At 36.4% G+C, this 10,978-nt stretch overlaps 1 protein-coding gene across 1 annotated transcript; it reads left to right on the top strand.

Moving 5' to 3' along the window:
* The first annotated feature begins 973 nt into the window (after nt 1-973).
* Nucleotides 974-3,543, top strand: LOC144565577 (uncharacterized). The gene is made up of 5 exons (XM_078315367.1): nt 974-1,132; nt 1,706-2,132; nt 2,208-2,329; nt 2,720-2,917; nt 3,245-3,543. The coding sequence occupies exons 1-5, from the start codon at nt 1,127-1,129 to the stop codon at nt 3,281-3,283; spliced, it is 792 nt and encodes a 263-aa protein (XP_078171493.1). The 5' UTR covers nt 974-1,126; the 3' UTR covers nt 3,284-3,543.
* Nucleotides 3,544-10,978: the final 7,435 nt, after the last annotated feature.

The following is a 10,978-nucleotide window of genomic DNA, read 5'->3' as shown; positions in this document are numbered from 1 at the left end:
TAAATATATTTTAGTGAGTATTATTTTTTACTAAATTTCGTCTAGATTTATGATTCCAAGCACAAACATATCTCTGGTTTTCTCGTGAAATTTCTTTTTGTGTCCACTTGCTCTGTTTCTTTGGAGGGAACATGATTTATAATATAGAGGAAATGTATAGATGGAGAAGCGAATCTAACTGTAGATTCAATTGACGAATGGCTAAGATTTCGTGATAGCCGATGCTATTAGAGGATGTGTGAAATATCGTGATTCATTTTTTTTATAAAAGAAAAAAAATGTTATCTGAATGTGTAAAAAATATAACCCGTTTTCCTTTATAGAAATATATTCTCATATAATAATTAGTTGCAGCAAGCAACTTCGCGCAATGTCTAATTGATCCAAACAAAGTGGTATTATTGTTTTTTGATATGAAAATATATTGTTGATTGTTTAAATACCTATGATCCATTTTTAGGTGCATTAATTTATAAGAGTTGAAAAATTCAAGAGTATCTGTTTTTTTCCATATTAACTAAACAAGTCATGATAATTAATTAGAACATAAAGCCTGGCAACATTACCCTTACAGTTGGTTATTGGAAATATTCCTTCTAATTTGGGTCAATTAATTACTGTATATTTTTAGATTAAATGGTCAATTTTTTATATGCTCCCTGCAATAACCAAAATATCAAATGTATTCTTGTAACTGATAAGCCCTAAATATAATTTTTCTGCCGAGCAAATCGTTTTCTAAAATTAATGTGATTATATATAGAGGTTATTCTAATGTTAGGATATCACATAAAAATATGGGATATATGTCAAAGGGTTTTTCAGTGATTTTAAAACAAAAACTTATTAACAGTTTTTTTTTTTTTTTTCCTGAAGTAGCAGAGTTCGCTTCATAACTTTACGCGTTTCAAAATACCTATTTTACAGCCTTAGATAAATCCTTTTTATATTCTTGAATATTGTTAGGCAACTGCCAAACCTTTTAAAATATGTGAAAATAGAATGCAACATAGCTAGCAACTTGGGAAGTATTAGGTCTTTTGCTTTCTCCTCCTATTTTCTCTTCTCTCGCCAAGAAAATTGTTAAAAAAGATTATTGGTGCAGTAATAGCTCTTCTTCTTCGTGATGTCCGTGAGTGCAATATGTTTTTGTAGTCCTCATCTTATTTTCCTAATTTTAACTTTAAATTTTGCTTTTCTCGCAACATTTGGTAATTAGCTTATATTTATGAGCGACTGAAAGGAAAAAATAAAAGAGAAGGAATTGAGGAACATAAATGGAAGAGATATAATTTAGCCTCTTTTAACTTGTATGAAAGAATCGCACAAGAGATGGGAAGATCGCTTATGTATCCTACCGTGCTCTCCCAAGCATGTGAAAGGGGAGGGAAATGGTAAGGGGTACTGGTAAATGTTTATTTTGAACTTTCTCCTGAGTTCAAATTATAAGATGTAAATGCAGATAATTAGAGTAGAACGGGAGTAAACAATTTAATATTTGTCCAAATTTCACAAACCTTTTTGAGGTGTAATTTAAATTTTCTCATCTGTGACCACAATCTCAATTTCCAAAATTTTGTTGCTAATCGAGTTTACATGCAAATTTACTCAATAAAACAAAATTTCCTGACTACAATGCCGAAACACATTGATATATAAGAACTTATAATTAGTTTTCCTTTGCAATGATGTGTTTGTCCGGCAGAAAGTTCCGGAATTCGGAGTCTGGAATGATCCAAATGCAGAGGAAGTTAGATTCACCAGTAACTTTGACATGTTACGTAAAGTTAGACATGATAGATCATCTAAGGATCGTATTCCAATTCAAAAGACAATAGATACAAATTCACACCACAAAGCATCTGCAACAAACTCTGATATTGGTGAAAGAACGAGGAATGTAAAATCTCCGGTTGGATATGATATAGGCGAAATTTGGGAGTCACTCCCAAAAAGTGCGAAGAGTAATCCTGAGAATGTTGTACCGCAAACTAGGCAGAGCAGGAGGCCGCCACCCGCCTCGATTGAAAGAAGAAGGCATGACTTGTCACCTGAAAAACATCAGAAAGTTCTGACAAGTCCAGACGATCCCAAGGGACGTCATGAAAGACCAAGAACTGGTACATCATCTGGTACGCATCATAGTTAGTTTGTTCTGGCCTTTTTTTTTCTCTGATGTTGACATAATAACGGCATCAATTGCACAGGAAGCACCAGTGCTCTTGGGTATTTACCACCAGAAAATCGACATCACCGGCATCCGTCTTCTTCAAGCGATAGCAGTAGACATGACATACTATCTTCAAGAGAGGAGGAACTTATGGCAAAGGTAAAAATAGCAACGTATCATAAACCAGTATCAGGCAAATCATGTAAGATGTCTTTTAAAGACCTTAATTTTAGGACTTCTGCTTCAAGAACAGTCCTGTTGGTACCAGGATTGTGGTACCAGATAAACCAAGTTTTTAAATGAAAATGGTGGACTCAGGTACTGTTTTAAAAAAAAAGGACCTCACTTTATAGCAATGATCAATTATATCATAAATTGCCTGGAAATGGAAACCGTTTCTACTGTAATCCATGCTATGTAAACTACTGAAATTCAACTTTTATTTTTGTGAAGAAATTAGCAAAAGGATCCTGTTTTAATTTTAATAAAAAAACACAGTAATTTCTATTTTTTTTGGGATTAATCCGAGAATAGTTGTACACATAACAGAAAGGTCCTACTGCACCTAAATTTGGAAAATGGAATGTCGACCCAAACTTTACTCAAGAGTACACAAAAGAATTTAGTGCAGTTCGAAAAGAGAAGGAGAAGTGTGTGGTGGAACCGTCAAGTATTCCTACACCACAAATACAATCCTACAACATGGACACCCCTCAACAGAAAAAACACAAGGGAACAAAAGTAAAGGTATGCATTCTTTTTTGGCCGAATGCATAATGAATTAACACTGCGTTTAAATAGCATATTTTCAGAATTAGTTTCTTTGGTTAACCAGATCTTTATGAACTGTGTTATGGATCAGCAACTGTATGTATATATACAAAGTTTGTCAATTGACTGGCTTTCAGAAAAGGTGACCTTTGTTAGTTCTTGTTACTGGTGAAAATTAATACCTATGTTATTGGAATAATTACTATGTACGGAAAAATGACCCAAATATTGAAAGCCATTTTAAAAAAAATATTAAATTATAAGATGGTCTCCTAATCTGAGCCTCTGACATTCTTCTTCCAGTGCCTTGACTGCCTATTTCCTAGAGTAAAGACATATTAACACGGGACATGAAGAGGCCAATCAGAAGTTTCAATTTATATAATTATGTGTTCCTCCTCCAATGTTTGCTTTCATCTAGTGGAGAATATTATGAAAGGTTTTCTTTTACCTTTATTAGTTCTTTGGGAGTGATTCTTTAATCTATATATGTTATTAATTGAAAATGAAAGAGCATCATGCATGCTATAATTTTCTATGGGATTTTTCAATACCCATCTCTGGATATCTATCTTTCATAGAATTGTTATTGCAGAAATGTGTATTTCTTAATCATCTGATGTACACCTTTAATATTGTTGTTCTTCATTGCCTTGCTACTGATTATATATTTGATCTCTAAGTCAAATCTTTGGGTATTTTACATGAAGACTGATGTTACAAGGTGATGATGCGTATACAATGCACGGAAATTAAAAAAGTATAATTCAACTATAAACAAGTGGGTGCTTTTAAAAAACAATGTTACATTTGATTCCACTTCTATACCCATTAATTCTGCCTTTTCCTATAAAATTTCCTTTCTCCGGTACAAATACAAGGAGCCTCATAATCGTATCCCAAATAAATCGCTCAGCGAGTCTCTCAAGTATTTAATGTATAACTTCGATCTTTTAAAGTTTTATTTCTAACATTTTAAAATACTACTTGCAAGCATTTAAACCTCTATCTACAAGCAACTAAATTCTAAATCTGTGTAATTATAACTTCTAACTACTTTTGTATTCAAGCCAAAAAAAGAAAGAATCTTTTCACCCACAGTTTTTTTTTCCTTTAATCATTTTTGTCAATTTTTCCGATAATCTGTAATGAATTTTGCGAATCTAAAAATACAAACATTTTTTACTTGATTTTCTCTTTCAAATAAGATCCATAAATAAATAATTTTGAGTTTTTTTTCAAGTCATTGTTTTTATTTTTTTTGTAAAGTAAAGCCAATGAGCACTATTTAAATGTTTAACACAACTATTTTTAACGATGGTATACAAATGTTTAAATACGTCATACTACATGATCAACATTAGAGGTTTAAAAGATTGAATATAGTAATTTAAATGATGACACCAGAGGTTTAAATAGTTGTATACTGAGGTTTAAAATTTGAAAAATTTAAAGTGCTCATAGGATTTGCTTAAAAAAAACGATTTCAAAATAACTCAAAAATATTTTTTCGTGGATCTCATTTGAAAGAGAAAATTGAGTAAAAAATGCTCGTATTTTTAGATTCATAAAATTCATCACGGATTGTTGAAAAAAATGTATGAGAATGATTAGAGAAAAACTAAAAAAGAGTGGGTAAAAATAATATTTCTTTTTTGACTTGAAGACAAAAGTAGTTAAGAGTTAAAATTACAATTTGAAATTTTATTGCTTGCATATAGAGGTTTAAATGCTTGTGAATAACATTTTAAGATGTTATAAATAAACTTTAAAAGCTTGAATATGGATGCTAAAAATGAAAGTTGAACAAAATTAGAAAACTTTTCATATTAAACTAGTTGGAAGACGCCCTCGAGTATAATGGCTTGAGGGATCAAAACATTTCTGCAAATACAAATAAGATCCTTCTCGTTTGTACTTTTTTTTGTCAACAAAAAAGAAATAACCTTTTTGTTCTCTTCGTAGTTATTTCTTTCATCCACTTTTTACACGGGCAAGGATGGATATGAACGAGTCCGCTGTCAAAATCAGAATTGAGAATTGTTCGTGAAAGAATAGTATAACGTCAGTGGAAGTCCTAATTAATTTCACAATAGTAATTTATCCGAAAAAAACATCAAAATGTTATTTCGAGATTGTTATAGAGTTACAAGAGTAGAACTAGGGTGCTCTTAAGTTCACCAAAGTGTTTGGTGAGCTTAACTTCAAAATCTATCAAATTAGTTTTAAATGACAAATTCGAATAATTAAAACCCGTCTATCTTACGAGTGATGCATCTATATTTGAAAATTTTAAACATTCGAATTAATTTAGTTTAAAGTCAAGCGGTCAAAAAAATTCAAAAAATGAATGCACTAAAATTAATTTATTAACATTCTAATTTTGATCGATTGACTTTATACTAAATTAATTTGAATGTTTAAAATTTTCACATATAGGCGCATCACTCGTAAGGTAGACGGATTCCAACAGTTCGGATTCGTCATTTAAAATTGATTTGATGAATTTTGAAGTTAAGTTCATCAAATATTTTGGTGAGTTTAAGAACACCCTAGTTCTACTCGAGTTACAAAACCAACACTACTATTCTCGGCATTTTTTGTTTGATAACGGGAATAATTAATCCAAGAATAAGATGGACACCATCCTAGGTTTGTCCGCCTGTACTGATTCAGATGATAGGATCAGAACCGTCTGATCTATTCTCGGTTAATTTTACAAACGCCGATATAGTCAATGGTCAACATCTTATTCTCCCGATCCCAACCGAGAGCCAAAAGAGGGAAATAAATCTGCTGTTATTTCATGGTAATAACAGAACCTGTTATTCAGATCCTAGCCGTTGATCTTCGTTAAATCAGCACATCAAAAATTTAATTCGTTGAAATCCGCGCATGAAAAAGTTTAAACAGTTGGGATCGGAATAATAGGTTCCTGTTATACTAAAAAGATAACAGCAGATTTATTTCCCGTTTTTTTTTTATGTACCACCCTAATAAATAAGAATTAAATCAATACCATCCGTTAATTCCGAATTAAGATTCCGCCACGCTCGCACAGTAGATCTGCGAACGGGTCGCTACCCGTTCGCGTAATAGCTAAGCGGACTAACCCGTTCCCGACGACCCGTTCCCGACGACCCGTGCGCGCAACAGATCTGCGGACGGATGACCCGTGCGCGTGATAGATCGGCGGACTGACCCGTTCGCATTATTGATCTGCGCACGTGGCAGATTCTCCCTATATAGAAGATCAGTTCTGCAGAGCATTCTACACCCTCATTTTCACCGAAGCTGCTGCATAGGTAGGTTTTTTTTCCTTTTCATCCTTTTTTTTTTTAAATTTATTTTTTGTAGTTGTTTTAATTTAGTTATTTTTTATTATTAGGTTTATTCAACAAATTATGATTGGAATTGCTTGTTATTTTGATGGTGAAGTATTACAAGGACCAAATGGCGCTTATTATAGCCACCAAGTGCCGAAAATGTTTAATATTCGGCCTGATTTGGATTTTAGAGGTTTAAATAGGGAAGTGTACCAACAACTCGGTATTGACCACCGTAATTATGAACTGATAATTACCGCAAGAATTAATATTGGCCAAGGCAATCAAACCTGGTTCCAACAGCTACCGGTACAAGACGATAGCAGTTGGCAGTTATATGTCCAAATGACAATGAATATGACTTTCAAGTTCCTGGAGTTATATGTTGTAGCCAACCCCAGACAAAACTCTAGACATAACTCCAGACAGAATACTAGGCAATTGTTGCAGTTGACTCAGGGTTTGGGGCTCGAGCAATCTGTAACGGGTCCTAGTCGGGCCCCATGTGTAGCGGGCCCTAGTAGGGTCCAATCTGACAGGGGTGGATCTCAGATTCCATCCTCGTCCTCTAGCCGAGTCCAATCTGAAAGGGAGCGATCTGAAACCCCTGAACGGCTTTATTATGCTGACAATACGGACGATGATCCTGAAGAAATGGAGGCAGAGGCTAATTGGGATGATAATGGGGACGGTGGGGTATCAGATCACAGTGATGAGGATACTGGTATTCCTGTGCTTGGTAGACGGAAGTGGCCTATAGTGGATCGTGGGGAAAGACATCCGTTTGAGCAATTTCATGACACATCAGGGTTTGGAGAGGCCGATAGCTCTTTTTTTGCGACTTGTGAGGTATATTTGTTAAATTATATTTAATTTTAATTTAATTATTAAAATGTTGTTATTAAATTGATGTTGTTTATTTTTTGTTGTTTCTTTTGTACAATAAAAGGGAGAAAGACATGAATTGTCAGAGGGGATGACATATGACAACAAGGATAAGATGAAAGATACAATTAACCACTGGCACATCAAACAAAATAGGGAGATTAAAAATACACACAGCGATACCACTAGGTTGAGGTACAAGTGTGTTAGCGCCCGGTGCAGGTGGGCGTTGGTTGCGAGGGCTACAGGCTTTGGTAATACTTGGGCCATCACGAAGAATGTGGCTAAGCACACATGTCACGCATCGGCATCCAGGTTAGATCATGCACAGTTGACGTCCGCTATGGTCGCCAACTGTATAAAATTGTCATTGGAAAAAAATGCTGATATTTCTATCCGGGCAGTCGCTGACTTATGCGCTGAAAGGTACGAGGGTATTGTTCCAAAGTACAACAAATTATGGCGTGGTAGAGAGTTAGCAATTGCTCGGGCCTTTGGTAGTTGGGAGGGGTCTTACGGGCTGATTGTCCCTTTGTTGGAGGCAATAAAAAGGTCAAATCCGGGAACCCAATATAAAATTGTTTCAAAGCCAACCACTAAGCCAGGGTATCGTTTTTTCATGAGAGCAGCATGGGCATGGGGACCATGTATTGCCGCAGTCGGTCACCTCAGACCCGTCATCAGTATCGATGCTTGTTTCTTGTCTGGCAGATACAAGGGTAAGCTGTTAATTGTAACCGAATATGATGCAGAGAATCAGTTAATCCCGTTAGCATTTGGACTGGTAGAGAACGAGGATTTTGAGAATTGGGGATGGTTCATGAAGTGGGTGCGGGAGTTTGTAATTGGGCGAAATAGATACATGTGTGTGGTATCTGACCGACACAAGGGCATAAAAAAGGTGTTTATTCAAGATGATTTGGGTTGGTGTGAGGAGAAAGGAGAGTGTGCTCACCGCTACTGCTCTCAACATGTGTTTGAGAATTTTGGAAAGCACACTAAGGATAAGGTAGCTTCCACTTTTTTCAAGGTTATGGTTAAAAAGAAGAAGAGAAGAAGATTGCAAGAAGGACTTGATGCAATCGGGAGGCGAAATCCTGCTTGGTTGGCTTATTTGGATACATGTGGCAAATATAATGAAAATGATGAGGAAGAACTGCCTAAACCATGGAAGGTGTATCAAGCTATGGATGATGGATCTCGCTGGGAAATAATGACTAGCAACGGTTCCGAATCGCTCAACCATGTCTTCAAAACTTCTCGCAGGTTTGTATTTTGTAATCCTCCTATTTTTTATTATTGTTTTCTGCACTTAGTTGTAATTTTAATTATTGTTTTATTATTGTTTTCTCATAGATTACCAGTTGCTGCAATCATTGAGGAGACATTCTACAAGTGTGTCAGCTGGTTTGAGCAAAGAAGTGAGACGGCTGTGCAATTGCAAGCAGCGGGTCAGCTTTTTTCCACTCGCGTGCATAAGAAGCTGGATAAGCACATTGAGAAGACTAAAAAAATGTCAACGCTTGCATTCGGCCATAATGAATTTATGGTGACCTCACATGGCGAAAAGATTAATTTTGACATGGAGAATGGCAGATGGGTACACACGTCTAGCGACTGCAGGTACAAGGTAATTCTGAAAAACGATCATGAGGTGGAATGTCAGTGCCAGAAGCCTCAGATGGGCGGAATACCATGTGTTCATGTGATGGCGGTGTGTCGTTTAAGGTAAAATTATGTTTTATTTAATTTGAAACTTCATATTAGGGACGGTACTACTTACTAATGTGTTAACATTATAGGAACTTGAATCCAAATGACTTCGTCAATTATTATTACAACATTCAAACACTCATAGACACATGGAGTGGTCAATTCCATGTGTATGACAATCAATGTGATTGGCCGGTGCACGAAGGAGATCTCTTAGTTCCAGAGCATCGGTTGGTAAAATTGGGTAGGAGACGACACAACCGGATCCAAATGTGGATGGATGTATTGGAAGGACGACGAAAGGGTCACCGAACCAGTAGAGAAACTCTCGAGAGAAATGCGAGAAGAAGAAGGGATGCGAGAGGAAATACGCAATAGGGTAATTTTTATTGTAGTAGAAGTTGTGATTTTATTGTAGTAGAAGTTGTGTATTTCTATTGTAGTAAAAGTTGTGATTTTAGCCAGGAATTTATATATTAATTTTTATTGTAGAATTGTGTTTTTTTATTTTATTGTAGAATTGTGTTTTTTTTTTTATCCGAACCTATGCCGTTTTTTTATTGTAGTAGAAGTTGTGTTTTTTTCGTTATTCGAATTCTAAGAAATATAGTAGCAAGCATAAACCAAATAACAGTCAGAATAACATGATAACTAGATAATATAGTAGCAAGCATAAACCAAACAACAGTCAGAATAACATGATAATAACTAAATAACAGTCAAAACTCTGAAATGCTGCCTCAGGCGTCGGTGCAGACAAGATCTCTGAAAGATCCGGCTCTGGTGTGCTCATCTGCTCTGCAGAATCTTCATCATTCATATTTGCCAAATCCTCGTATCTTGGAAGATCTGCTAGCCGCAGGATCTTGTCTAGCTGGTCTTTGTACCCCGCGACGACCACCGGAGGTGCAGATATGCACAACATCACCTTCCCCACCTTCTTCCAGCCTCTTGTGATCCCATATCTTGCAGCTTTCAGAACTGCCTTGATGTTCATGAGTACCTGTGAATAAACCATTTCATCAATATTTCAAAAGATGATTACCATAACTGTATTGAAATAATATAGTAGAAAATATAAAAAACTTACAATCTGTGCAGCCGGACCACTGCTAGGGATGAAACCATACTGGGGGGTAGTCGTGTCGCGTGGTACATGAAGCGGCTTCCTATTGACCTCTGACATGAGACCGAACATGTACACCGTGAATGCACAATTTTCCTGGTACCACTGTCGATACTGCTGGTCCCACTCCTCGAAAGCATAAATCTGGTACATATCAGGAACCATGTCATCCGGACTCATAGCCTCCAGTCGCTGTACATGCAAGGCGTGCTCCGTCCGCCAATCCTTCATGACCGTAGTGCATAACGGTTGGTGAAGATCATACCAGTCGTCCTTTGTGATAGGATCCGGGACTGGAAAATACTGGGCCATACCAAACTGTCTCATTACCCGTCCAGGGTAATAATGCTCAACAACCTGGTAGTAGATAAGCGGCACCTGCAAATATTTTATGTGTCTAAGTTTCAATTTTAAACTACAATATGTTTATTAATTGTAAACTAGAAAATAAAAAAAATCTAGTCGCACCTGAGCAAACCAGTATTCTCGCTCGCGACTGCAGATCGAAGGAAGTTTTGTGAGGAAAGAGTAAGGTTCTTCATCTTCTTCATACACTGTGACGTGAAAATCATACGGTCGCCACTCGACATGTAGATCTGGAGTCATCTGCTCGAATTGAGTTCTGAAAAAGAAAACTCCCGAAGGCTTGCCGTGAGGGGTCGCAACAAAGGTCTTTCTAGCGCAGAATCTCTGAGCATACGCAGGACAGGTCTCCCCGTCCGGACGACCCCAGTCTGGAACCCAACCCTCGTCTAGTGGTTGTGGACGACCAAATGGAAATCTCGTCCACGACCAATGCTGAAGAAGACCAATCGGTCCGTACAGACCTTGTTTGTCGACCTATTTTTATACAATTTGCATTTATTTTTAAATTCGATAAGAGAAAACAAATTATTTACAATAAGAAGAGAGAGTAATTTATACCCGGCACGCAATGCATAAGCCTCGGTACAGACATGCCAAGACCGCCGCACCCCAATTCATTTG

This window comes from Carex rostrata, chromosome 14, assembly GCF_964058835.1.
Source record: "Carex rostrata chromosome 14, lpCarRost1.2, whole genome shotgun sequence".
NCBI classification, from domain to species: Eukaryota; Viridiplantae; Streptophyta; class Magnoliopsida; order Poales; family Cyperaceae; genus Carex; species Carex rostrata.
This window is presented reverse-complemented; position numbering and strand designations above follow the sequence as displayed.

What these genes read in the sequence shown, in the direction of transcription:
- LOC144565577 (XM_078315367.1), top strand. An exon ending in AAGAACTGGTACATCATCTG is followed by an intron (nt 2,133 to 2,207) that starts GTACGCATCATA and finishes TCAATTGCACAG; the next exon opens with GAAGCACCAGTGCTCTTGGG. An exon ending in AGGAGGAACTTATGGCAAAG is followed by an intron (nt 2,330 to 2,719) that starts GTAAAAATAGCA and finishes TACACATAACAG; the next exon opens with AAAGGTCCTACTGCACCTAA.